The following is a 27,904-nucleotide window of genomic DNA, read 5'->3' as shown; positions in this document are numbered from 1 at the left end:
CACTGTACACTGCTGTTTATTACACTCTGTTGACAGCCAGTCACAAACATGAGATGTTTAAAATACAGCAAATAACTGCAGAAAAATCCATTTCTAAAAAAGATGCAGGTGCATTTTTTTCCAGAAATAAGTCACCTGTGAACAAATCTTTAAAAAGTGGTATGCTTTGCTGCTATAAAAATATTAATGCTAATTATCAAAATTCAGGACAAAACCCTATACTCAGTTCATATGCAAAAAGCTCTAGGTCACCTTTTATCATTAATTTAAATTGTTTAGTAAAAAAACATTGTTTTTTAATTTGAACCCTATAATTCCATAAAATGTGCAAACTTTATCAAAATGCAATGTTTCACCTAAACACAAATTCATATTGCATTGAGAAAGCCACTCTTGCATATTCAGGTTAAAAGTGAAGTCACTGAGATTTCCATTATTAGGTTTTCCCCTCACCCATCTAGGCCATAACTGACTTGAACAATCCTTCATAACAGACCAGAAGGAAAGGTAAATAATCTTTGGTATTCTTAGTTTTAGGGACAGTTCAGCCTTTTCTCATTCCATCCTTCATAGTAATATACCCTTTTCTATGGCAGTATTTTACTAATGATTAATGCTAGAACAGTATGTTAACAAAATAGTTTTTTTTTTTTTTTTTAAAACAAGATTTATCAGACATACAAAAAACTGCTACCAGTCCATTTTAGCAAAAGGGTCATTTATGTGCTGTGTTAGATTAATCTCTCTAGAAAACAATTCAGAAAGTCAACCATTGATTTATATTAAGAAGTCTATCCTAATTTTGGCACACTAGGCAATCAGTTACTCTGATGATTTTGCAAGAATATGAATTAAGAGGTTCACTACTATAAGTTAAATTTGGAAATTTCATAATAGAAATTAAAAATCAGAGCCTACTTCTCCTTTCTGTTTACTTCAAGGAGAAGAGAATCATAACTGGATATTGAGAAAAAATGCTAGTGTTACACCAATTTCCCCACCCAGATTAAGGAATTAATCCTGCAAATCTGTACTCATAAATATAATCATGACTTTGAGCCTATTCAGACAAAGATTAATTGGAAAAAAAAAGGCATTTAACAACAATCCCAATGGTAATATTGAAGCATAACAAGCAATAATGTATTACAGTACTGACTTACAGTTCCATTTTACCTTGTCAAATGACAATTAAAAATGTGCTTATCTGACAATTTCAGTTATGAGTTCTTGTTACAAGTCTTAATTCTTAAATTCTTAGCATATCTATTGAATAAAAAAAATCAAATGTATGCAAAAACAGTGATCCATTGAATTCTCATACATTAAGACTGTACTTTAAAGTGGGAATTCAGATGCCGAAGAAAATCTTCCTTAGATGTTATAGATGGTGGGAAAACTTCTCGACAGAATTCACATACTCCACACTGATTCAGTTCAGAGTCTGTATATGCTTGTGCCAGCAAATCATTGTCTTGAGGCTGCCAAATGAGCTAAAAGAAACAGAAAATGATTATTGCTGTGGTTTATGATATGATTTCCATGATGCTGTGGTTTATATTTATGTTAAAAATACCTGTCTCTTTAGAGTAGGTGTACTTAACACATGCCTTGCCAGAGACATTAACTACTACCTAATTTTAAATAATTAAGAAAGACAGGATTTTTTTAAGTTTTGATTTTAAGTTCCATAAACATAACATTCTTGCAAATGCTTAAAACGCCTTGATATCTATTAATGATAAATACTGCTATGAACAGAATTCCGTAGTATCAGTACAATAAATATTAAAGCTTTTAACATTGTATTTCAATACTTTACTGTAGAAGCTGCAGGACATTGTAGCAATTTAAACTGAAATAACAAATTTTTGCCTCAGGATAAAATACATACTTCTTGTACAGAGCTAGTATGAAACATTTGACTTCTATTCTTATTGGTACACACCTAATTTTCAGTTAACTTACAAAATGACTAGAGCAACGTTGTATGGCTTAAGTTATTTATTTAATCTGACTGCCTTTTAGTGTAAATGTGTCTAAGATAATCTCAGTTTTGGGATTCCTTCTGCCATGACAGCATCAATAGTGCCATCTGAATATCTATCTACATTCAGGCAATTCTGTAAACTATGCTACATTTGGTTCAGCAGCTGTTACTGCTCTTGGTACCTGAGCTAGCTAGTTGAAAGCCAACAAGTCTGTTTACCTGACGATAGGGACTTGAGCCCGATACATGCTCTTAGTGAGAGGGTAGACTATATAGCTTGCTGGCAACTAGGACTCAGAAAGCCTTCTATTACTTTTCAGGTAGTTAAAAATTAAGTTCTATTACTTTGGTATTAGCAACAAGCACAAGATAAAATACATAGTTACATGGCCAAGATGATAAGGTTTTGTGTAAATTGAAAACTACTGCTGTGACTGCAAAGTAGACAGAACGGCGGTGAGTTGGTATCAGCTTTATGTGGGGCTGGAACCTAGAAAAGGAGAGCGCCCTACAGTTTTTTTTTTTTTTTTTGGCTCATATTTCTTCTATATTGCTTCAATCACACATGGAAAGGCAAGCAAGAACACTTTAGAGAGTAGTTTCTCTTGAAGTTTTAAATTTCTTGCTATTCATACTTAGCAGAGAGTTTTAATTTTCAACTCTTCTTCAAATTTATCATGCCAAATAGTTAGAATCTAATGTTTATTTCTGCTATGATAATTTACTGTACAACTAACCTGGCTTTCATAGTGGTTAATCCTTGTATTTAAACCAGCTACAACTTGGAGACAATTTCCTGTCCATTCCCCATTTAAACAGTGTTTAGCTTATCAGATAGTGGGAGCAGATTTACTGTCTTTCATTATGGTCAGCAATCCATATAATTAAATTGACTAATTAGTAATTAAGTGCAATCACACCACTTCTTTTCAGCTAAAAGAGCCTACTTATTGTATGTTGATGGTGTAAATTGCATATTAAATTTATCTAGACACTGACACACTTAAATATCCCTAATGAAATGTGTTTAGAATTACTTGTTTTTAATATCCTATTATGTAAAGCACCGTTTAAAAAAAAGATAAAATATTATTGTAAAAATCCCACTAAGGACATAGTTAGATTTTCAGTCTTGGAAGCATGACAAGGGAAGATACTCATCTAGCAACACACTGAAGCAAACACTTAACTTCCATTTCTTTCTTTGAGTGTTAAGAATATGTTTAAAATGTTTTTCAGAATAGGGATGTATTTAAGTGGGTGTTTCATTTCAAAACAATATTCAGATTAAGATCAATAGACTAATGACTTGCTTTTAAAATCGTGAACATTCTTAGAAATGTTTTTGGTAGAAACAACCCCCTCAAACTGTGAATACTGATAAACATATGCATCTATATGCAAGTCTCAATTAACAGTAGTCTGTAAAATCCTAGGTCCACTAATATCCATGCTTATTTTAATCTGCTGCTCTTTTCAGTCACATGTTTTTTTTAAAAGTTATATCCTAAGAAAACAGTACTGAGTTTTCACATTTAGTATCCACAAAGAAGGAAAGAGCTAAATTTATTACAGCAACTGAGAGCAGTTCCAAGAACTTACTGTTGCCAAATCTACTGCATTTATGGGGTTTTCCATTTTATAAGTTAACATATGTAGTAAATACTTGAAAGTTTTATCTACACTAGGGGAAAAAAAATCAGGTATCTCATTCCTCTGTACTGGAGCTTCACCAGTGGCAGGGATGATGGTAACATAACTACTCCCTAGAAAGGTGGAAAAATACTAAGAACAAGTATTATTAATAGCTTTTGCTAAGGTTAATACAGTAAAAAGGGCACGTATGCAAGTAACATTTTAAATATTATTTTAATCTACATGTATAATTATCTGTGAATCAAATCTTCAGCAGAATTAATAGTCAGAAAGAAACTCCAAAGCTGAGTCCAATTCACTAGGAAAAATACTAAAAAAAGCAGCCAACGAAACAAACAAAAACAAACAAAAAAACAGCTTTTGAAGGCAGCTTCACAGAAGTGATGGATGTTGAGAGAGACAGAAAGACTACTAGATGTTAAAGTAATATTGGCTTGGTTCAAACAAGTCTCTGGATAAGATGCATTTTAAGCTGTCTTACATGTTCTACAGTACTATGTAGATATGATTTATAAATACTGAAACAGTATTTGCCTTTTTTCCCCAGCTGTTAGCATTATTACATTTTCTCCACACAGTAAATCATTTACATTTTAAGTGACGCCCCCAAATTAATATCCTTTTTTTTAAAAAAAAAAAACAGAAATACCAATGATAAAACCAATAGCTGACAATAAGCTGAATAGCTTATTGCTATTCAACTGCAATTCTTGTCTACTTTTTAAGCTGCATACTCCCCTATTAATTTATAATCACATACCAGCTGTTTCACTTGCTGTAATATACAATGCAGGGTGCCATCTATTGAAAAACGGATACACAGACTAACTAGTAAAAGAACAAGCTGGAGAGAAAATACAAAAAAAAAAGAGAAGAGTAACAAGCAATGGAGCGAATACTTCACAGCTCCACAGGAATTCTACCAGTGACAAAATAAGTGGTTTAATTTGTTTAACTCAGTCACAATTTTAACGGAAGATCCAATGAAAAATAAAGCACAATAAAACCTGTAATTAGTAAATTAATATAGAACTGAGATCTCCTACATAACAGAGAGGTATTTAAAATACATTTTGAAAAATCAGGCATATAATTTAAAATAAAAATAATGGAGAAAAGCAAACTTTCTATGCTTTAAACTTTTCATCCCAAACTGGTTTGCAGTGGAAAATTAAACTAGAATTGGTGTTAGTAGAAGAAATCGTAAAAGGTAGGATGTCCTACAAATGCTTCCCAAATGCCAGTTTTGCATGTCATACAGTAACAAAATCGAGAGGTAAAGCTCTTTTATCTCCACGTACGTTATCATTAGCAAAGAACATAAAAAACACATGAATGTAAATAGGAAAAATATTCCAAATCCACCTTCAGAGAATTCTATATATCACTATTTGTATATTCTCAAAAAGTTCTCCTTTCAGGAGGTGTGAGAAAAGCTACAGAAATGTAGGAAAAAAAAAAAAAACAGGAAAAAGAAATCAAAGTCTATAAATTCTGAGCAATTTCATTTGAAAGAAAATGGCACACAAATGAAGCAAAATATTCAGAGATATGATGATACAACCTGCTGAAACCTTAGCCTGCACTACAGCAATTGGGCCTTGCTTTCAGAATGCCCGCGGACTTCAAGTAGCTACGACTGAAATTCAAGCTCAAAGTACTTATATAAACATGATTTAGGTATCTTAGTGTACTTCCGCTCAATTATAAAAATAAATAATTATGTTCTCCTAATGATTGCTTAAACTATGAAGAACATATTTTAAGTTTTCTTAGAGGGGAGGAACGAGATGCTGTTTATACCAGATAAAAAGTAGATTGTTTTTTCCACAGTGAAGTATTTATCTGTTTAGGTTTTTTAATTAGTTCATTTGTCATATTCTCTGCTGTACATTAAAAACAATTAAAACAATTACGTGCCCTATTCATCTGAGATCAAGGGTAGAAGGAAAGCAATCTAGGGGGCAACTTATGATTAATGACAGCTTTGAAACAGATATAGAAGCAATTAACATCTACATGAACTGAAATTTGTGCAAGTATATACAGTGCTTACAGCTACTTAAAGTCTTGCCCTATTTCCCTGGAAAAGTTCCTTGTATACATACCTCAGTATCAGGGAGAAGAACTGACAAAATATGTTGGCTTAAAAAAAGACTGGTGAGATACCTCATAGAATATATTATTCCTGTCTCAGAGACCTTAGCAATGCGTTTGTCTGCATCACTTCCTTTTTTTTTTTTTTTTGAATGTACAGTATTTATAGAAAGATACCTGGTGAGGACCTCTGACGGTTGTCCCAGCAGCTTCTAAAGGAAAAATTGCTTCAGGTGATCCCTGGTTCGTGTGCTTAGGTATAAACGTGAAACCAGTGTCTGCTGCTTTTAAGCACGTTTTGTCACGGGTATTTTCTACAGGCATGTTTGCATGATTTGGGGGGTTTGTTTTGTCAACAGTAGTTAAGCTTTGTAAAGCTGAGGTCATGAGATCAACTCCACGAGCTTCAAATGAGTTAGGTTCCAATTTACTGAGGTTAACAGCACGGTCTCTGTGCTCCAGGTTAAAATGATGATCTTGAAGCATGTTTTCAGCTATACCAGTACAAGGAACCGTTGGTTTCTCCTGAGTGCTCTGCAAGAAAGCAGAGTCATTGTCTGTAGGTGGAAACTTGACATTAAATTTAGAAAGTGATTCTACAGAGTTGTTGTCCTCATCTTGGCCCACTCCTCTTGGTGTGATAGATGTGATGCATGATGCACCTCTATTTATATCCTGTATAACCCGAGGCTTAAAAAGCTCTTCTGCTTGTTCATCAGTTTTATCAGTACACTGTATCGGCATGGAAAACTGTATTTCTGTGAAGAAAGATTAAAGAAAACATTAAGCAATATATCGTTGTTCAAGGTGTGATGTTGGGGTATTTTTCCTGTGAAGGTTTTGATTTTCCTTCTTGGCTTCTTAACCTTAATTTTGTCTCTTTGAAATCAGTTCAAGATGTATTTTTTTCCACAAGCATTAGCTCTGACTCAAAAATTATCAGAAGAGAAATAAAAGGAAACAATTCTGTTCTAATAATTCTATTTCTCTTTGATTTATGGCTATAAACATTTCCATTTTATTGAAACTTATGTTGTCCCATACTCTTAACACATACTTGCATATATTTACTGAAGTGTTCTGGCAGAAATAGAAGCTGGAACCAAAACTATTACATGCAGTGCCAAGAACACGCTAGGCACCATGAACAAGATTTGAGAAGGTATTCAGGTACCAAACTCCCATCAACTTTCAAATTAGGTAAATATTTAAACTGAACAATTATTCAAAAGATGGACCATATTTCCCCTGTGTTTTGAGTATTCCCCATTTATTCTGGGGGCTCTGTACATTTACTGTGCAAAGGTCTTCTGATATCACTCAGATATTGTAACAATGTGGGCCACAGAATTAATAAAAATTCAACAGATCCATATGATGTACAGCTTTTCACATAGTTAGTTGAGTTAGGAACATATTTAAAGAAAAATAATTAATTCTGGAATAAATTGTGAAGCACCCATACCCCAGACAATGAAGTTTAGTAGTGTACACTAGAATACAACATTACAGTTCGGATGTAGCCTTTTGAAGCCACAAGTTACACATTAGCACATCTACAAAACTTGGGCAAAGGCGAAACTTTACTTAGAAACAAATGTTGGTATCAGTGTAAATTTGGCAAGTATTTTTTGAAACCATTGTTTGTTGTTGTTTTGTTTTTAAATAATTTGACCCTACTATCAAGCAAAGCTGGTAGGAATAACCTTAATAGCTTCAATTATATTTTAATACAAGCATTAGCAGAACTGGACATTCAAGATCTCTTCCAGTGGCCACAAAAATCAAGTCTGCCTTTTGTTTTCAGGAAATGTTGGGTTAAGCTCTTGTTCCGTATAACAAAAACGGTATTTAAAAGTCTGCACAAGGAAGTCTAGGCAATCAGTCCTCTGACTGTCCTCAGTCCAGCAGTTTTCCTCTAAGAGATATGGGGCTAGAGACATTCATAACAGACATCTTTTGAACTGACAGCTAAATTAAAAGCAAGCAAGCGCTGTCATTCACACAGTATGATAGGATCTCACATGTAGTAAGTGCCTGCCTCTCACTCCAAGGGACAAAACAATTATGAGAGCCATTGATGTGACGACTGTCTTTTATAGCATGTGATTTGGAGCGTTCGTCATGGAATGCCAAAACTGGCGGTGCGTTTTCTTGGTGAAATACTGAGCACCATGTGAACAGACTTGAAAAAGGCAGATGGTAAACAGTGGAAGTACTTCTATGTATGTGTAATTTACAGTATTTTCAAATATAAAGCAAAGCTTTCAAACAGTTGAATCACAATAAGAGCTTAAGTATGATATTACCAGTTTCAGGTTCTGGCTTTATCTTAAATTTACTCAGTTGGTCTGTTTGTTCTCTGGCTAGCATACATATTCGATGACACTCTTCTTTCATCTCCTGGAAAATAGTCTCCAGATTCTCCCTAGAAGATCAAATTACAAATTAAAGCATCAGCCACTTCAGCTCATTATGACCTTTAATCTAGTCACACTCACAAACCAGAGAAAAACAATAGTGTAAGCTACTTTTCTTGGAGAGCTTGTTCCTCAACATATGTATATACATTTTTGTTCTCCTCTGTAAAAGCAAGTAGAAAAGAGAAAAAAAATGTAGTCAAATACCTATTTAGTCATATCATACACACAAACATTCAAGCTTAGGGCCTGACTCTGCAAGGACCCAAAGAAATATCCTTTATTTTTTTTTTTTCCTTCAATTCTCTCAGGTATCAGTGGAAAAGCTTTTATTCCACGAGTGTGAAAGATACTGTTTGCATCCCATTCTAGGCAAAATAGGATCCCACTGTTGTGGGCATTAACTGTTTTCTACTGTTTCCTGTGGACTTCAAACTTTGCATGAGAAGGAACACACAAGCATTTGTTATTATTCCTTCCTTCTTTGTCTACCTAATATTTTTGAGAGGCATCAGTAAACTCATTCCTCTCTTTTATACAACATCGTATGACTTCTCCTTTTATTCTGAGGGGTCTTTTCAGTATATCATCTCTAGAATATCATATGGCCATCTGATACTTAGTTATCTGCATTAAAACTAGTAGACATAGCTCTCCGTGCTGGTTTGAATTTTATTTGCCCAAAGGCACCACGCATCACGTTGTTCAGTTATTGATGCATCAATAAAATTCCCTCATGAAATTTAGATAAACCTGCTGAGCAGTTTATATGTCTAAGCACATAATGGATTTTATAAAATGAACTATAAAGATGAAAAAATTAAGTTTGTGACAAACTGGACTTGTGTTCTCTTTTGCATCTTTTTTCTTTAATCTGATGAATGGTTTTCCTTTTTACTGCTTATTTGTCCAGAAATCAGGAGTATCATGAGCTATACTCCTACTTCTGTTGCACTTCTTTTTTTGAAAACAAATGTCTTTCTGGATCTTACTTCAAGAAAGAAACATCTACAGAAGGAGTTAAAGTTCAGGTATTTCAATAAATAAGAAGTGAGAAAAGACTTAAATCTTTAATTGGAGGTTTAAAATATACATATGATTAGATAATCCATTTTTCATTTGCTAGGCATTTGTGATACCATAACAAACGTAGATATACCATAACCATTTAGATATACATCAGTAAAGACAAAAAAAAAAAAAAGAGTCTTTATCAGAGTCTTATTTCCCCCCTTTCTTATCCTATAGCAGTAATGATCCAGACTAAAGATTCACACAGTTTACCTAGTCTATGTGAGAGAGTGGCCAAAACCAGTTGCCTTGGCAAGAATGTAAGAAGGCAGGAAGAATTCACAATACTTTTCCCTAATACTCTCCTAAGCCCCACCTTTAAGAACCTTCTATTTGACCCCAGCAAAGGTTGTTAAGTAGTATTATTGCCTATCCTGTGAAAAATGCAAACCTAAGTTTGGTCAATATTTTTCCCAAAACACTGGCAGAAGGGGGAACGCTTGCTTGGGAAATACACTGCTTTTGGTTCCTTGGTTGTTGCCAGGGCTGGCTGGCCTCAGTTTACAGATAAACCTGGTTTCAAACTCTCATTTAGGATGGATCAGGCCAAGAATTATTTCTTCATGCTGACTATCAGACCTCCTCCTGGCAGCGCAGCAGGCTCCTCTGCTGTGCTGCCATCAGTTAATCCATTATGGTAGTACATTCCTGCTCTGAAAGGATTTAATGCAAGGGAATTAATACTTATCCAAAACCCAGCATTAATATCTACAGTTATTTCCCACAGAGTTTAACCTCCTGCTGAACCAAGTGGCTATTTTTCTTCCTTCCAACTTAACTCTATATACGTGCAAAGCCCTGTTATGATTCCACATGGTCACTGGCTTTATTTCCTTCCCACACTAACTCTTTGATCTCTGTTGCTCTCCCGCCCTGCTGCTGCCCGATTTTTAAGATACTATGTGGGAATGATGGAGATAGCAGGTCTTAGTATCAGAAAAGACAACTAAAAGTAAGTTGACACAATGTTGCTAAAGTATTTACCTTGCATGCCCTGGTGAAATAGCAGAGAATCCTAGAGATAATTCAGGCTTATCTGGAGCAACTTTCTTACTTTTCACCTTGAAGTAAAAAATTAAAAGTATGAATCACAGGTTAGCATATTCATTTTGCTCTTCACCCTGATATGAATAAAAATGGCACAGTATCCTTCAGCTAGTCGTTCTGTAAGCTCTCAAAACATTCACAAAATGACAAAACCCTTTATTTATTTATTTTACCTCGTGTGTGAAGTCTTATTTTTAGTTTAGCTTTTAACAACTCAGTGTGGCATTCCTCTGCTCATACTTTCTTGAAAAAACACTCATTCTAAGAATATTGCTTCACTGCAAGTCTGTTTTAAACATGTACAAGTTAATGTTATATATTGCATATAAGCTTGTTACTGAGGTATCCAGCAATTTCATCTCTTAAAAAAATCAATATATTCACAAAAATTTTCAATGAACACATCAAAAGCTAACGTGTCAAGAGTCCGCTCAGGTTTTTGGATGTTATTAACTTTGACTACCACCTTGTGGTTCACTCTAGTATTACATAGTTTTAAGGCAGTGCCAGGTATTAAAAGTTTTTATGATAATCAGTCATTAAGCTGCAGTTCCCCTAGATCTACATTACCAAATAGCCCGGTTATGTTCATATGAGCTCCACATCAGACTCAGATCTTGATCATATGTCTGCCAAATTATCTGGTTTCAATATATTGCTTATAACCACTGACCCATAGCCTACCTGGTAATAGAGTGCAACTGCAGCTCCCGTTGGCATATTTGAGTTGCTTTAAATGTCCCTACATTGGTTACAAATAGCTGCTGTAAAAAGTCAAGCAAATACTTGCTTGGTAAGTCTGAGGGCAACGAATTGTGTTGCTTTGTCCTTTTAGTTACAGTCACTTTGAATTAGCTAGCTAAAATATATTTATAAGATTGCATTCAGCCTGCAGTACAGCTATCCCGCAGCTATATTTCACTCCGGATGCTATTTTACCACAAAAATAGGGTGGGGTTAAAGAGAAAAAAAAAAACAACTCAATTTTGGTGAAAAATCCCAACTGAAAATTATAAAACTGAAACACTGATCTCGGGTTTTCACAAATATAGCACTATAATGACAATGTAAAAATAACATACAAACCAATCAATGAATTAAATAGTTCGGTTACCTATGTTCTTTATATAAATTAATAATTTCCTAGTAACTATTTAATGTTGACATTTAAAATAGTTTTCTTAGAACAATTAGTATAAACACGTTTGAAAAAACTAATAATTTTCAAAAGTTTGGTTTCTCATTTTCATCTCCACTTGTTTTAATCTTATCTTACCTCCATTTTGTATATTGGCATCTGCATACTCTTTTGTGCTTCATTTAATTCTTTCAATTTAATTTTCAGAGATCGTATTTTATCTTCTTGGTTGGAAATAATAGACATCAGCTTTCTTTCCTTTTGACTGTTTTTGTCCTCAAGTTGCTTCAACTTCATGCTCTCATTTTCTAACTGTTCCTAAAAAACAATTTTAGAAATGCCAGTACGATTAATAGAACTGAGCTTTGTGGAATATCATTATTCAGCAGTCCAGAAAGAGCTAAATAAAGATTCTGCAACATAAATAAAAGCCGTTATTATTAGCTAAAATATTAATTTTGAACTGATAGTAAAGACCTTTTACTGCTACACATAGATGTATCTGATCATAGATGATTACTCAAAACAACTGTATGTTCTGAATTTGAGTCATATTGGTGAATATAGAAAAAATACCATTTTGATTCACTTACTGTGCCATATACATTAGCATCTTATTTACAACATAGTGTATGTTTAATATATAAAATAATAATTAATTAACATTGTTTAAGATGGATTGAAATTAAAGGTGATATTCTGCAGCTACCTTGTTTTTTTTAACAAGCCCACAAATACTGCAATGCTAGCAAGATTTACAAAATAAAAAGCAGTGGCTGGTCCCACTTTAACTACAGATCTGGTAATTTGGAGAATTTTTATGTAAGTGAGCTTTTTGATGGAATGAAGAATTCTATAAGGAATGATTATTATTTTATATACACAGAAGTAGTCCTTGAATAATTTTCAAGAAAAAAGAATCAAAATAAACAAATTAAAAGAAAACAAACAACATAGCTATGAAAACCTTATAGTTGTCAATTTATGAAATATCTAGAAACACTGATATTGAACTGCATCAAGTGTCGCATAGTGTTCCCTGAAGCCCAATGTCTGTTTCTGCAAGAGCCCAAGGGGTTTACTCTGCAAGATGGAATGTAAGTGGAATGCAGTACGATAGTCTGTAGGCAGGTAGAGCAAGGTAAAGAGGAAAAAAGCAAATAAACGCTTTTCTGAGAAGAATATGTTTTATTTACAAACGCGACCTAAATAGATTGAGGTTGTGTGTTTGGAGATTAGGTAGGTAAATGCTAATGTAAATTATAAGATACAAAGCTATTATCAGTGAGATAACCCAAACTAGACAATGACAGTCATACAGGGATAGATTTAGAGCTGGTCTACAGAGACACCAGGTGGTTAAGCATGGATGTATGCATGTGCAGCTAACACAACATTTTAGTGCCAAGAAGTTATCCTATCTGGATAAACAAACTCAGAAAAAGGGCTTTGAAGGCATTGTTTTTTCCCCAGCATCAATTGTGACTTTATAAAGTAAACCTAAGCTCAGAGCTTCAGTGCCGCTCTGGACTTGGGTGGGATCCCAGGGATCCAGATTAAACATCAACTGCTCGGTAGGTTCAAAACACTGTCTAAAAATGCAAAACTCCCCTCTCAGCACAATGCGCAGATCTTACATACCCAGTCATTCAAACACCTTTGAACTGGCAAGGCATTTCTGCTTTAGGTATTGCAAACTTCTTAATTCCTATGGCTGGAGGACTCTTCTGCTGACAGGTGTTGTGGGGAGTATATAGAACTCATAGGACAGATCATGAAACCATTTCTATAGTCTTCTAGTGTGGAATCTGTACACTGCATCATAGTAGATAAGAATCTAGGGAAGCGTATGAAAAAAAAAAAAAAAGACAACAGCAACATAGGAAAAAAAGAAGAAAGGTTTTCAGATGCAGTTCTGGAAAAAGCAAAACATCTGAAGATTTTAGGCCGAAGAACCCTGAGGACCATCAACTTCATTAACATGCTACAGCAACTAGGTTGGATTTTCTCAAAAGGCACAACAAGAACACTAAAGCACTATGAGGCACAGAAAGTTCAGAGCAACTTCAGGAAATATCTGATGATTGAGAAAAGAATCATACAGAGCAATGTGCAAAAAAAAAACAACCACAAACTATGTTAAGAGGAGATGGAGGCATGCATAAAAGTATTTTTAACAGATCTGAGAATACTTGGAAGAATGTTATAGCCAGGCTGAAGCTGGATGTAGTTTTTAAACTATATACCTTTTCCACGTAACTCTAAGACTACAAAGGTCTGAAAAACGTGATGCAGCATAAGAATAATAACAAATTCATAGTATCTATGAAGAAGGCTTCAGTATTGTTTTGGGTACAACATGGAAAGCATACAGCAACATGGCTCATGACCAGTTTAGTTCATACATCAAGCCACAGTTAAATATGAAAAGTGCTAAGCTGTTACTTCTCCACCTGGGTCACGCAGAGCAAACCAAACATAGCTACCAGGGAGCGCTCCAGTCATCTAAGACAGCACAAAACAGTACCTATGGTATGGGGAACTACATTTTGCCATTCCAGGAACATGAAGTCAGTAACATTTCATTCTGTGGGTTCACAGGCCCCAATCCACAACAGAGCCATTTGGTAACAGGGTTCCCAAACACTCCTTGGTCAAATTCCATTTCCCGTTTAAAAAGCAAATGGGACACAGCTTCTCCTGTATTTTCCTTTTAAAATGGGATGCTTGGAAATCCAAACACCCACAAAAAAGCTTATGTCAACCACAGCACTTTCCCTTGAAGAACAACTTTAACTTAAGTACAGTGAATTAACTCAGTGAGCCTGTGATACAGCGTTGATCTGCACATACCATTTATCCATTCAGAACTACTACAGCTCCAAAAAACACGGACTTTGAAAAGCTTCCAGACAACTGGGAGCAATGCAGTAACAGCCAGTAGCTCTCTCCAATTTTTCCTATCTTTTCCAAAGGGAAGTGGGGACAAGATTTAAGAAAACAATGAGAAAATCCATGTGGGAACCAATGTGAGAAGAGCCATTCAACATGTTTCAGTGAAGATGTATCAGTGCATACCAGTGTAAGTCATCAGGTCTTGTGCACTGTCAGCCTGTCACACCAGGAAAAACACTTGCAAAATTATTACATCTTTGGGGATCTTTCAGTAATATAAGCTCTCATATGTTGATCCTCTTACAGTTTCTAATACTGACTGAATTTGGGTGTTTGCAAACAATGTGGTAACATTTATAAATTGCGTTAAGTTTTAGCTTAATGCAATCAAGTATGTCACACAGGTGATACCTACTCAGACAAGGACTTGGCCACATAATGGATCTTTTAAGAATGCTGGTATTAGCAATCAACAGAGAGGTTACATCTGTATTATGAACAGATCAGTATCTTTTCTTTTGGAGAGGCCTTACTTCATAGGATACTCAAGTTGGAAGGGACCTCAAAGGTTCTTCAGATCAGCCTTCTAATCAAAGCAGTGGTAACCTCTGCCGATGCCTGTCTTTCCTCCTATTGAAATGTTTTCCCTTATGTCCACTCTGGACCTTTCGTGTTTGTCTCTCACCTTCTTGCCATGCACCACTGTGAAGAGCCTGGCTCTGCCTGCCTGATAACCTCCCTGAAGGTATTAGAGAGCTATTAGTTTCCCCTCAAGTCATCTATTCTACAGGCTGAACAAGTCCAGTTTCTTCATCTTCTTCTCATAGGGTAAATGATCAAGATCTCAGATCCTTTCCAGCAGAGTCGCTGCACGGCCAGTCAGTCCCCAGAATGTGCTGCTGCAAACGCAGGTCCCTTTATTTTTTCCCTGAAGTGTGCTATAATGGCCTGTTTCAGTGGCTTCCTAGGATAAATAAACTTGCAGATGGTTTTTAATGAAAAATACTATTCAACTTACAAACTACTCTAAGTGGTTTCAAGGAATATCAACTGTAATGACTTTTAACAGCTTAAGCAAAAACTTTTAATTATTTTTGGGCAGAGATAGCCTAAACAGATGAAGCAATAAGGAAAAGGCTACCAATACCAAAATTTCCTAGAACACATCGCAGGGCCTAACTAATCCTAGTGCATACATTGTATCCCTAGCAAAGGATAGCTAAATATATAGACTTGTCAGCATAAAATCATAAAGCACAGCTTTGTGTCAAAAACAGAAAAACTAACACCAGTGAAGTTGATATTGACTGCAATACAACTGTACAAGACTGCTGCAGTAGCTGCTCTTAGTCACTTAAGTCATTTTAAGCACAAAGATGACTAACATGTATTTGCCATTCCTTTGCTTACAGTCTGCATGAGGAAAACCTAAACATTTATTGTAGAATGAACAATTTTGTATGCCATATGCATTATTCATTCCTGACACACAGTTTCTTCACCTTTTTTGTGGTACAAGAAATTCTGATTGACAAACTCCACAGTGTTTTATACTGAGGTTCCTGACCAAGTAAAATATGAACATGATCTTATTTTCTTCATAGGTATTGACTTCGCTTCCTGTTTTATGGACACCGCAACAATTCTGATATATAACTCTGTACTAGAAATAACACAAAAGAAGCTTTGTGGGACACTGTTTGCTGGACAGCTTTGGCTATGAAACAGCTACAGGATCCACATTCTTCCTAGTTAATAAAGTTAAGCCAGGCAGTTCTGAAAAACAGCACCTGAAAAGGCAGCAATTTAGGTCTCTTTGGTCTCCTCAAGTAGAGGACTGAAAATATCCAGTAATTTTGTATATGGTTTGGTACTGACCAGGCCACTGCCTGATAAAAAACACTTTATGACACACTGGCAATGAAAATAGGCAACAGCAGACAAAATAAACAAGTATGGCCAAGTTTTTGAGGTTGGAAAACAGGAAAGCTAATCCCTACCTCATTTTAAACCTCTGAAATTTAAGGTCTAACCATACACCTATTACAAGCAATCCAGCATTTCTATTAACTTTACTGGAGAACAAAATATAGTTCTCCAGTCTTCCAAAGAAATCCTATTTGACTTAGCAAAAGACAGTTTCAATAGGTATCGGTAAACCTACACAATTCCAGACATGGGAGAAACTCTGAGTTTCAAGGAAGGACAGACAGCAACATTTTAACTTGTACAATTAGTCTTTAATTATTTATTATCCAGAATTGTACATTTTGCAAGCCTGATTTTTTTTTTCCTGGAGAAGTAGAATAAAGGAGTTAATGAGATAGAGGACAGTGGCTACAGAAAGTTGTCGAACTTTCATTTTGTTTAATGCAGAATGTGGATAGAATGTGGTTAGAAAAATACATGCTTTCAAATAAAATACGTGAGCTTTCAAATTTGAACAGCCAAAAAAGCCAACACTTTATTGAATTAGATACACTGGATCAGTGGCAGGTTGATGACTTTTTGGTCTAAAAAGTTAAAAGATGATGTCTAGGGAAGAACACAAGAAAAAAGGAGGTATTCGTGATACAAACTTAAATAAATTGCCAGACCTTCTTAGCCATAGCTTCTGCATTTCTATTAACTCAATATATTTATCTTCCATGAAGTTGTCCAATTTACTCCTGGATTAGGAAGCTCTACTAGTTGACTACCTGTCATGTGAAGAATCAGCTCCATTATTGCTATTATTTTTACTTTTACCCTGACTTCATTTATTCAGGAAGACAGGGACTGTGCCTGGGCTTAAGTGCACATATTCTATATAGTTGATTCTGCATGGAGTTATTATCAAAAATCTTCCCATTTACGGCACAGATGAAACAAAATCCAGATGAATGTGCTGAGAGGCAGCTGTAATAACTGACTAAATCAAAATGCAGATAAAGACAAATAACATATTCCATTAAGAAAATTGCCTCTAAAATAATGATTCCTGCCTCTCATGCATTGCCTGTAATGTACTGTATAGACCACATAATTTCTCAGTGTTTCATGTGAGAAGAGCAGATAACACAGCTCCCTTTTCCATTATATGACTAAGTTACATAAAACTATTGTCCTCAAACAATCTGAAACAAGAATATGGAATATTAGGCTTGGTCACATCTCCACATGCAACCGTAAGATACAATTATTATCCAATTCAAGATAGAGAAATGCAAAAATACACAAAGATGTTCCATCACAGAGTGAACCCTGTGTTGTACTGCAAATAAAATGCGAAGGTCAGGAAAAAAAATAACATTTAGTGATTACAGATTTTAGTGTAGAAAAATTATGTAAAGACTACTTTTTAAATAAAAAGCGAGTGTATATAAATCTTTGAGAACAGTACGTTTAAAATGTTTGGAAAGGCTTAGTGTTAAGTGAAATTTCTTCAAGATAATTAAATAAGCATCAGTAATCCAATATGGTTATTTTAAAATTAACATTTCTGTTTAAAAACTGCATTTCCATGAATTTAGTATAACTCGTTTGTTCATAGCTCAGGCTTAGGAAACAAATTCTGAAGCTAACTATTTTTAAATCAAATGTCTGATTTCATATACATCTTTTTAACATTGACTTACAAAGTCCCTGTTATGGAGACTCATATTCAAAAATAAGAGATGCCTGCGTTACATGACAGCTCCCCAAAACAGAATAAGATGATTTAGGATAAGAACAATGCAACTTTGTGCATCTATGTCACTGTGTTTGCTCAACATGCAAAATCCATTCACGGTATTTCCTGTCTATTCTACACTACCATTTTATTCTTATTCCTGTTGCTCTCAACAGGCTGTAGTGAAAATTTAAGTGTTACTTCAGTGAATAGGTGAAGAGGGAAGAGAGATTGTATTAAAATTAGCTATTTAGAAAAATCAAACATATCACCAGCATCTCCAGAGCAATGGATAGTTTATTTCCCACCTTATCACTCCTCAAGTGCAGATTTTTCATTTCTTCTTGCAAAAATATGCAGGCTGGCTGTGATGTGATGTGAATAGCTCTTGTGAAAGAAAGAGGGAGCCCCTTCTTGACCACTGTTTTTGGCCCATTAAGAAATAAATAAGTGAGTTCCTATTTTCTGATGAAAATTATTCTAGGGAGCTGGAGCAAAAAAAAAAACTGCACTAAGAAGGACCAAAGACAGATGCTTAGTTCAACTAATCAGACTACAGGGCACCACACTCGTGCACTTCAGGTGAAGATCTCGTATTGGAAGAAGAACAGTTCAACCACAAAGAATCTCAGTTCTCTCTTTAGGTTCTCATAGTATCATCACAGCACAAATACGATCTTATGCTGAACATGTTGCAGATGACCATACCTTTAAGAGTCTCTCTCTTCGTTTTGCTATGTTCAGTTTTTCAGAGAGCTGGCTACATGATAAGTTGGAGGTTTCAATGTCTTCATGCATCAGAATGTAGGGATGCACATTACCTTAAAATAAAAAGATCATCATCTTTCCCCATCTAGCTTCGATGTACAAGCAAAATCAAAATATGCTAGGCTGACATTAAATTCTCTATTTTCCTTGAGCAAGCCCTCACACTAAACAAGCAAGAGAAACCCAATTCTGCGCTTAAAGACAATGCAAGACTCATCTAGCAATAATGAACGTACATGTATTCTTAAAAGTAAAAGCCAACTACTTTGCTATTATTTATGAAAATCAGGAGTGTTAGGCTAGTGTGAATAAATATTTAATGAGCATGGCAGATTAACACATGGTTACTCTGACTCTTTTCTTATTTGTGTACTACAGTCAAACAGTAGAAAATTATCTGTCAATGACTATTTGATTTGAAAGAATTACCTGCTATAAAGTTTCAGTTATCCACTAGATCAGCATCACAAGACTTGTCTAATGTAAAAGACATAATCATAGCATTCACATCTAGAGCAACCTATGAGTTAAACTTATTAACAGATAATTGTAAAAGTAATTACGTGACGTGCTTAATGTAGTGATTGATTTGAATCCATTTTTTCATAACTTTTATTGACTTTAGTGTGAGCAGGTTCTACATCTAAAGAAAAATCTCACCATTTCTTGAAGAGGATACAGAGAGACCTCAGAAGTGTTGCATTTTATAAATAGATTTTGAAACAGCACATTTGTGTTAACTCTCACGTTCGCAGAAAAGTATGATAGTGCTCTGAGAGATGTATATTGTAAAAGCTGAAGCAACAAAGTCAAAACTATTCATCAATGCAACACAGCATAAAAGAAATAATGTGCAGACTGGAGTACATACCTCTATTAGCATTCAGAGCAGCTAACTGTGAATTCAGTTTTGCAATAATGCTGTTTTGAAGCTCTATCTGTTCCTGCTGTTCACGTATTTGCTGCATGTAGTTCTCTGTCTGCAAATATAATTTAATTAGCATTAGTCTTATTTTGTTTTGACTAGGGGTCTCCTATTTAGCATATAAAAAACATCTCTGATTTTTAAAGATGACTGTAGTTGTGGACCTCTGCATGAAAACCCAACTACAGTCATCTTTGGCAAGTCTGTACTTTTGAGACTGCACTGATTAGAAAAGGTATAATAAATAAATCCTGATTTTAAGTAACTGTTTCAACTGTAGCAGTTGTAAAGGATAGGATAAATTAAGTATAGGAGTCTTCTTTCATAGCCATAGAACACATAGGGTTTAAAATGAGAACTACAGCATTTACTTCTTCAGAATGCTGGTCAGTTAGTTTATCCATAGAAAGATATAACTTTCTTCCCCTGTATTTTCTAACAAATAAATTATATAGAAATTGGCTTTCAGAAAGATAGGTTTTTAAATTAAATCAACATTGCTTATTCCCTACAACCTTGTAAGTAACTAGTTGTCTACGTACAGAGATTTTGCCTGTTTCTTTGAGTGCAGTAGACTTGGTATTCTAACCTAGAAAACTGGGGGGGGGGGGGAGAAGCAAACAAGCAGAAAGTAAGAGTAGCCAATTAGCCCCATTTTTCATCTAGTTACGCTCTATTTTGTGCTATAACCAGGCCATACAGAGCCTAATAAGGCTGCTCACATTTCACCAAAGAGTATAAATGTTGTTAGACAGTCAGTTAATTGAACACATGGTCAGGTGGCAGGAAGATGCTAATATTCAAGAACTATTATTTCATTAGCACATACCTAATGTTGCAGTTACAGTAGCACTAAAAACAAGCAAGAAAACTTGTGAAATCCCAGCAAGGAAACTTACAGAAATGCACTGAATTTGTCTGGAATTAAGAATATGCCTATTATTGAACAGGTCAATACCTGGGACAAGACAGGTATGTCTTCTATTTATTATTTATCCATACTGCTTTCTAATTCCCTGATCTCAGTCATTTTTAAATTCCACACACCCCTACTGCCCAATATGCTTGTCTGTGAAGTAGGCAGGAATAAACCTAGAAACAAAATTTATTTTAGAAGGCCAGGTAGTAGTTGTACTATGAGAGTTTAAAAAAAAAAGTGATCAAAGAGCAGTACACTCCAGCAGCTACCAAGAGACCTCATGAAGCAGAAAAATCACTGAGAACCAAATTGAAAATGTACAACAGCAATGTCTTGTCAACACTTCTGTACAGAGCACAGACATGACAGCTAAAACAGACAGAAGAGAAGATGCTTTTGACAGCCAGTGTGCACAAATTATTCCTTGAGTCAGATGGCAGCAACAAGTTACCAACTAGAAGATCTGCATGACAACCAACCATCCATCTGTATCAAACACCATCTGGCCGAGATGACTCTGGCTTCTGTGTGCTTGACATGGCTCCCAGCTCTAGAGACTGGCAAAACAAGTGGCCTATCGGTAACTTAAGTAGTAAACTGTTAACAACAGAATGGTGGACAATCCAACAAATCCACACAATGAACAGAGGAATTTACTATAGCAAGGCACCATACAAAGGTCAAACCAAACTCGTGTTTTTTGAATAAAAAGACTGAAATACAACACAAACAAAAATACCCCAACTAGTTATAGTATCAACTCTTCCTAAAAAAATACTTCCATTCTCTTCTGAAGCCATGGAATCAACTACTGCAAGTTTGATTAGGGCAACAATTTGAACAAATGGCAATCCTTTATGGAAGGTTTTTGCCTTTGATTTCTGTACCTGAGAAAATGCAGAGGGAAATACTGCAAGCATTTAGTTCACTTAACATTAGTGATCTCACACTTTTCTGATTTTCTTCCATGGACTTGAAGAGAGCTATATCCTGACCTTGTATTTGATGTCTTCTTTCTATGGCAGAAATTTCTTTCAGGTAGTTAGATGCCCCAGAAGTACTAACTTGACTGTTTTTCCTTCAAATAATTTTTCATCACAAGAGAGGGAATTCAAAAGATTCTCAAACATTCTGAAGTATGTTGCCTTTTGTTAAGTTAGTTGCAATTTCAGCACAAAATATATCTGACTTGCTTCCTGTGCTTGTTAAGTGCAGAAAACTCTACAGATTTGCATCCGCACTGCTGCAACAGACTAGGCACGTAGTTAGGCTGAACAGTGAATGAATGACTTGATACTTGTTCTGTAGGGCCTTGGCTAGTTTATTTTGACATGAGCATGGATGGTAAGATCGTACCCAGCTATCAGAATGCTCTCTAGTACGCATTTCCTTACTCCCAATGGCACTACTGCTTATATAACTTGACATTGAATATGGTTCACCTGCCCCCAAATAAAGCCCCAACCTACCCGTTCTACTGAAGTATGGGAAAGTCCTGTCTAAACCACTCAAGCCTTGCAGTTAGCTAACAGAGTTTTCCTTGCTGTGAAGTACATGCACAATAAAATTTGTATCACAAACTCCCAAACTGATAGCTTTGCAATATGCTGGCACATATGATAAGTCCTAGAAGAATTTTGGCTTAAGCAATGTTTTTTTACAACACTAAACTAGATAAGAATTCAAAGGTGCTCCTAACTGGTCAGGATGCCTCCAAAATCTATTTCTGTTGCTTCATAATTAAAGAAAAAATGTATAGATTTTTTTTTTTTAATCAATAAATATTCTAATCATTTTAAGATAAGTTTGCTGTAACTGTTTCAAGCAATATTGTCCTAAGAGCTTGCACAGTGCTTAACACACTAAGACCTTTGGCTTTTACATTGTGTAAGTTAATAATTCATGTGGCATATTCTCCCATTAACACAAAATTATTTAATTTAAGCTATTTAATAACTTAATTTGATTACACTATTTATAGTAATAACTTAAAATTTGGTCACTTCTGAATAAACCAAATTAAATTTCAAGATATCCTTCATAAAGCTGGGTAACTTGCATATACATCTTTACTGCTTACATTAAAAGACTTGATTAATCCTTCAAAACAGAAAACACTTTTCTTATGTTTAAAATAAGAAAAATAATAATAAATTAAAGGTTGAAAACCAGAAAGCCACCTACTACATTCACACCTTAACGAATTACTCTGCAGTTTACTGGCCTGGTCGTATAACTGTAATTTTCAACTTTAACAGATGTACTCAAGTGTGCCTAGCCAAAGTGAAACCGAAATCTACATGTACCACAATCCTCCACAGAAAGGGTGGCTTTACAAATACAGTGCAGAACCCAACACATACTTTTTGCTGTAGCTCTTTCACAGCATGGTCCCTATCCATGCATGCTTGCCGATAGGCTTCATAAGCTTTATTAAGCTGCTCTCCGATGTTCTTGTCCATAATTCCCAGTGTTGTTTCATCACTGAAAGGATGATCAAGTTAAAAGACCTGAAAAGTAATCAGAAGGAAAAAGAAAGCTAAGAAGTGTATAACTAAAAATAAATATAATATCACTTGTATTATTATCAGATTCAAGCAATTACCTAAATTTATGATATTTCCAACAGTTTAATGTTTATACAATTATGAAGTAACAGACATTATTAAAACAAAGCAAAACCTAGCTTTTGGCATTAAACAATACAAAGATAAAAAGCTAATAACATTAGGTCACATCACAACCTATTCTATGCCATATTTGAAAACAAAAACACATGCAGCACCAAAAGATGAATTAAAACATCTTTTATCTAAAAAATTAGTAATATCAACCAGTAAGACTCAGACCTTTTCGCACATTACGATCAACTTTTTACTCTTTGTGATCAATTTCAGTATCAGCTCCTGAAAATAAAGCTTGTGAACCATGAGGCATAAGACTACAATATTAACTGGTTACAGACTTCAATTTCAAGAGAGATTGAACTTTGAAGACACAGTTCCTTTACTTCTATAACAATAGATTACAAAAAATATAGAATTAAAATTTATTGTAATGTAATAGGGGACAGGTAGCGAATTCTCAAAAACAGCAAAAATGGGCCAGCACTATGGAAAAACAAAAGAAAACAAAACAACAACAAAAAAACAGCAGTAATTCATATCTCCTCTCCTAATTCAATATTAGCATGGTTACCTCACAGTACAAAGTGTGAACAGCCACTGTCACCTATCACTGTCTTCTGGGATCGTGCATAAACCACAGACACTACTAAGGAAACATGCAGTCAAGAGAGGATAAGCCATAGAAAGACGGGGATGAGGATAACCTGTCCTGGACCCTGGCAAAAATCCTAAGGACTGCAGCTTGAAGCTTTTGTTATTTTTTTCTTGCTCTTGAATATCTTCTACATCACTGATGCTTAATTCAAAAAAGTGGTTTGACTTTCTTAGAAAGTGCAATGTAGTACTGTATGGATGTTGCATTTTTTTGTCCTGTTAACATTATTTTAATGATGCGTGTATATTGCAAAATCAATTGTCTCAACTCCAGCAGTAACATTTATTAGTAACATTTACTACTTTAATTTTTTACTTTAAAGTAAATTCTTTGACAGCTTGGAAACATTTAGGGACCCTTTGATACAACAAGTATTATTGAAATTCACAAAGTTTTGTGTAACATCTACACTGTTTCATGTAAAACGTTTTTGTTTTCTAAACACCAGTTCCTTAGATTATAATCTCAGTTACATGTTTACTGTCTCAAAAAACAGTAACACAAACTACTTCATCCACCCTCCCTATCCCTCAAAGAGTAACCCTCCACTAGCTGGAACATTCCCTGTAATACCTGGGACACATCTTGAAACAGATAAATAGACCTTCTTTCAACTTCAAATGAAGGACTGTTTTATGTATTTCAACAAATAAAATCAGATACTACATTTGTCTGCAGGGGCAGGTACTAAACTGAGGAAGGGTGTTGTTATAGCTAAAAGTGATTGAAAATGTGCTCTCACATTCCTTAAAAACTTGCAGAGTTTGCACTGGTGTTGATTTTGTTCTTCTCTGAAATTCTCTGGAAGACACTTAGCTTGCTACAGTTTACTTAATCAACTGTAGTGTCCTGTACCTATAAAACGTAACATCAGAAATAGACTGCAGCAGATTTAAAAGACTAAGTTCAGCTTCCAATAGAGGGAATGGGGTTCAGCTCTGGACAGCTCACTGTTTGTAGAAAATGAAGGTGTGCAAATTCAATCTCAGTTTGATAAAAACAGCACTCTAAATTTATGCCTGACTTCCAGTCCTCTACTGACTGATTGATTCAGACTGCGAGCATTAACAAAAAGTTCTGCTCTCGTCTGGACTGCTGGTACCAGAAACAATTGATCCAGCAGACAAAATTGTAGCACTGTGCCTTATTTTCTACTCAGTAGGTACGAATAAGGAGAATGGTTGCTTATAGTCAATTCTGTGGAAAAAAAAGTCCACAATTCTTAATTTCCTGGTAGCTCCCTAAAAACCAGACTTCATGTAAGAAAGCAGAAAGCAATAAAATTAATTACTAGTGACGCTTAGAGATGGAACTGCTTGTTATCAGAGGAATTGGTCCTGTATTCCCCTATACTCTTGACACTCATTTCTGCTTCCACCCTACCCTTTTACTTCTGCAAGCACAAGCAGCTTTGCTGTACACTGTATCAATGAACTGACCCAGCCTAAAACTAGATGCTAAAGGTGTTTTTGCCATGTTATTTTTTTTAGTTTCATGGACCACTTCAAATTGCATGATAGCACAAGCTCCTGTGTCAGTAGGAAAGCCAATGCAGGAGCAGAAAAGCAAAAGGCAGACAGAACTCCTGTTTTCAATGGCAGTACGAACTTCAAAATTGTCGTGTGAAGTCTTGGTTATATAATGGTGATAGAAGTCTACAGTGCCACAGGAGAAGATATTCCTGCCTTCCCAAATCTCAGGCCATGTATTTTTGCCACCTATTTGTACCAATGTCAGTGTTTTTATGCTACACAGTTGAGTTGTGCCAGAGAACTAGCTGCCTACTTCCTCAAAAAAATTCAACAGGAGCTAGTTCAGTGCAATGCTGCTGGAGCATTACTACCAACACAGGGAGGCAGTGGGAACATGAGACTAGCCGTGGGCAGGACTGCAGCAGTCTAGATTTAGATTGGATTAAACTGCTCTGTAGTCACACCCTGAGTTGCCTGTTGCTGGAATAAATAGATAATATAAGAAGCAGTTATCTCATATCCAGAACTCCTTGCAATTAGAAAAAACTGGCTCCTTTTCCTGCTTCTCCTCCATAGGCATCAATATTTAACAGGGAAATTGCCAACTGTTCCTTGTCATTTTCTCTGCTCCCTTCATCCAGTTAGGAGGGAAAAAAAACAAATACCCCCACTATTTTAACCAAGCCTTGCTGCATCAATATAGCTACTGGAACGTATTCAGCCCAAAGCTGACAACCCTGATCTTTAGCAACTGACATGCTAGATGTTCATTAGATCCTAAAGACTCTTTCACAACTATTAACAGCAATATGGAGTCAGAACAGATGCAGCAATACAAAATGCTATATTCAGTCTAACAAGGACAGAATTAGACAGAGATTAACTCTGGAGTTTGCCTGATAAGGGAGTCCTGTAGATGTGAGTAGCTTTGAGTGTTGTGCTGCCTGACCAGCGGCAGTGGGACCTTGAATTTCACCTTTGAGTACAGACTTGAACACTGGAAAACAACTGGATACAGCCAATACTGTAAGACAAACCTTAAAGTAAACTAACTCAAGGAAACCTGCAGATGCTCTTAAAATATTTGCTTCAAGTGAAAAACATTTCACTGGCACAGGTGGGAAAATAAACAGCAGCAGTAATATGAATTTTCTGCGAGTCGAATGCCAAAAAAGCCCCGATAGAAAAATCAGCAACCTTCTGCTGCACACATCATGAAATCCCAGCACCATGGATCACCACAGAGACACACTCGGAGTTTTCATAGTGCCTCAGAAACGCCTTCAATACCAAAGAAATAAGGCTTTAGCTAATCATGTGTATACAAGCACCCATTCATAATACACGTGCCTACCTCTCATAGATTCATACGAGCACATAGATGCCATCCAGCAGCAAGCACTCCTCTACATATTTCTGCTTTCAAAACAGTTTCTCCAATGGAAATACTTTGTAAGTTACACTGCCATCATCATGGGGACTGGAAACCTGTTGAGGCAATCACTTGTGAGAGGGAGACCGAGCGCTCCCTGCACTTGCAGTGGGGAGCCGGCTCTGGGGGACAGAAGCCCTGCCTCGCACGGGTGCACTGCGCCGGCAGCCCGGGAAGAGCCCCGGTGGCCCCGGCAGCGTCCCAGCCCTCCGAGCTCAGGGCAAGGCTGCGGCTTCCCGGGCGCTGGGGCGGCACACCCACCCCGGCCGGCGCCGCCAGCGCGCCGCTTTCTGCGCCCCCGCTCGCCGGAGCTGCCCCCCGCTGCCCTCGCTCCCGCAGCCCCGGCCCCTTCCGCGGCACCCAGAGCCCCGGGGCGCTGCCCGGAGCCCCGCGGGAGAAGCGGCTGCCCCGGAGCGGCCGGCGGAAGCGCGGAGGGGCGAAGGCACGGCAGGGCAGGGCAGGGCAGGGCAGGGCAGAGAGCGGAGCAGGGCGGCCGGGGCAGGCCGGCACCGCAGCCCGCCCGGCAGCCCCGAGGCCGAGCGCCCGGCGCTCCCCGCGGGAGGCAGCGGAGCGGCGTTAGCAGCGCCTCAGACTTACGAGCGCCTCACGGAGCCCGCGGCCGCTCCCGGCACAGGGCGCTCGCTCCTGCGAGCACCTTAACCCAGGAACCAGAACTCACTTCCTGCCGGGCCTCTCCCCGCCCGCCCGCCCGCCATGTGACGGGCGCCGCCGCCGCGCTCCCCGGGCGGCTCGGGCCGGGCCGGGCCGGGCCTGCGGCCGCAGCGAGCGCTCGGCGTCGCGGCCAGGCGGGGGCAGCGCCGGGCCTGGGCGCGGCGACCGGCGGCTTTCGGCTCCCCCCCGGGCTTGCGGTGCCTCTTTCTCATGGCTGCTGCCCTCCCGTCCCGAGCAGGGGCCGTGCTGCTGCGGTGCAGGGCTCCTGGAGTCCCTTGCTGTGAATGGGTGCGGTGTTTGTAAATCGCAGTGCTTGCATTCGTAGCAGGAGTGCACTTGTTCATGTTCACTATATAAAGGCCCTTTTGCTTCTGTAGGTGACAAAGGTGGCAATTTTTTCTGTGCATTTAATGCATGCAGGCAGCAGGTTTAACACGTGAGAGTACATTGAAAATACATTCAGCATTT

The 27,904-nt window shown here is 36.9% G+C and overlaps 1 protein-coding gene across 3 annotated transcripts; it reads right to left on the bottom strand.

Annotated features, from left to right (window-relative positions):
- Nucleotides 1–27,515, bottom strand: TANK (TRAF family member associated NFKB activator). Of its 3 annotated transcripts, none has more exons than XM_068687678.1 (10): nucleotides 27,362–27,515; nucleotides 26,687–26,820; nucleotides 22,942–23,088; nucleotides 19,606–19,714; nucleotides 18,675–18,787; nucleotides 11,558–11,737; nucleotides 10,219–10,295; nucleotides 8,053–8,171; nucleotides 5,921–6,501; nucleotides 1–1,493 (listed from the first exon to the last, which is right to left on the bottom strand). In XM_068687678.1, exons 3-10 carry the CDS (start codon nucleotides 23,038–23,040, stop codon nucleotides 1,326–1,328), a joined length of 1,446 nt encoding a protein of 481 aa, XP_068543779.1. In that variant the 5' UTR covers nucleotides 23,041–23,088; nucleotides 26,687–26,820; nucleotides 27,362–27,515; the 3' UTR covers nucleotides 1–1,325. The 3 variants fall into 3 exon arrangements, with proteins under 3 accessions (XP_068543779.1, XP_068543780.1, XP_068543781.1); XM_068687679.1 differs by having other exon boundaries at nucleotides 27,444–27,462; XM_068687680.1 differs by lacking the exon at nucleotides 26,687–26,820 and having other exon boundaries at nucleotides 27,362–27,488.
- Nucleotides 27,516–27,904: the final 389 nt, after the last annotated feature.

Source organism: Anas acuta, chromosome 6 (assembly GCF_963932015.1).
Source record: "Anas acuta chromosome 6, bAnaAcu1.1, whole genome shotgun sequence".
NCBI lineage: Eukaryota > Metazoa > Chordata > Aves > Anseriformes > Anatidae > Anas > Anas acuta.
Note: the sequence above shows the minus strand (reverse complement) of the source record. Positions and strands in the feature narration are given on the sequence as shown.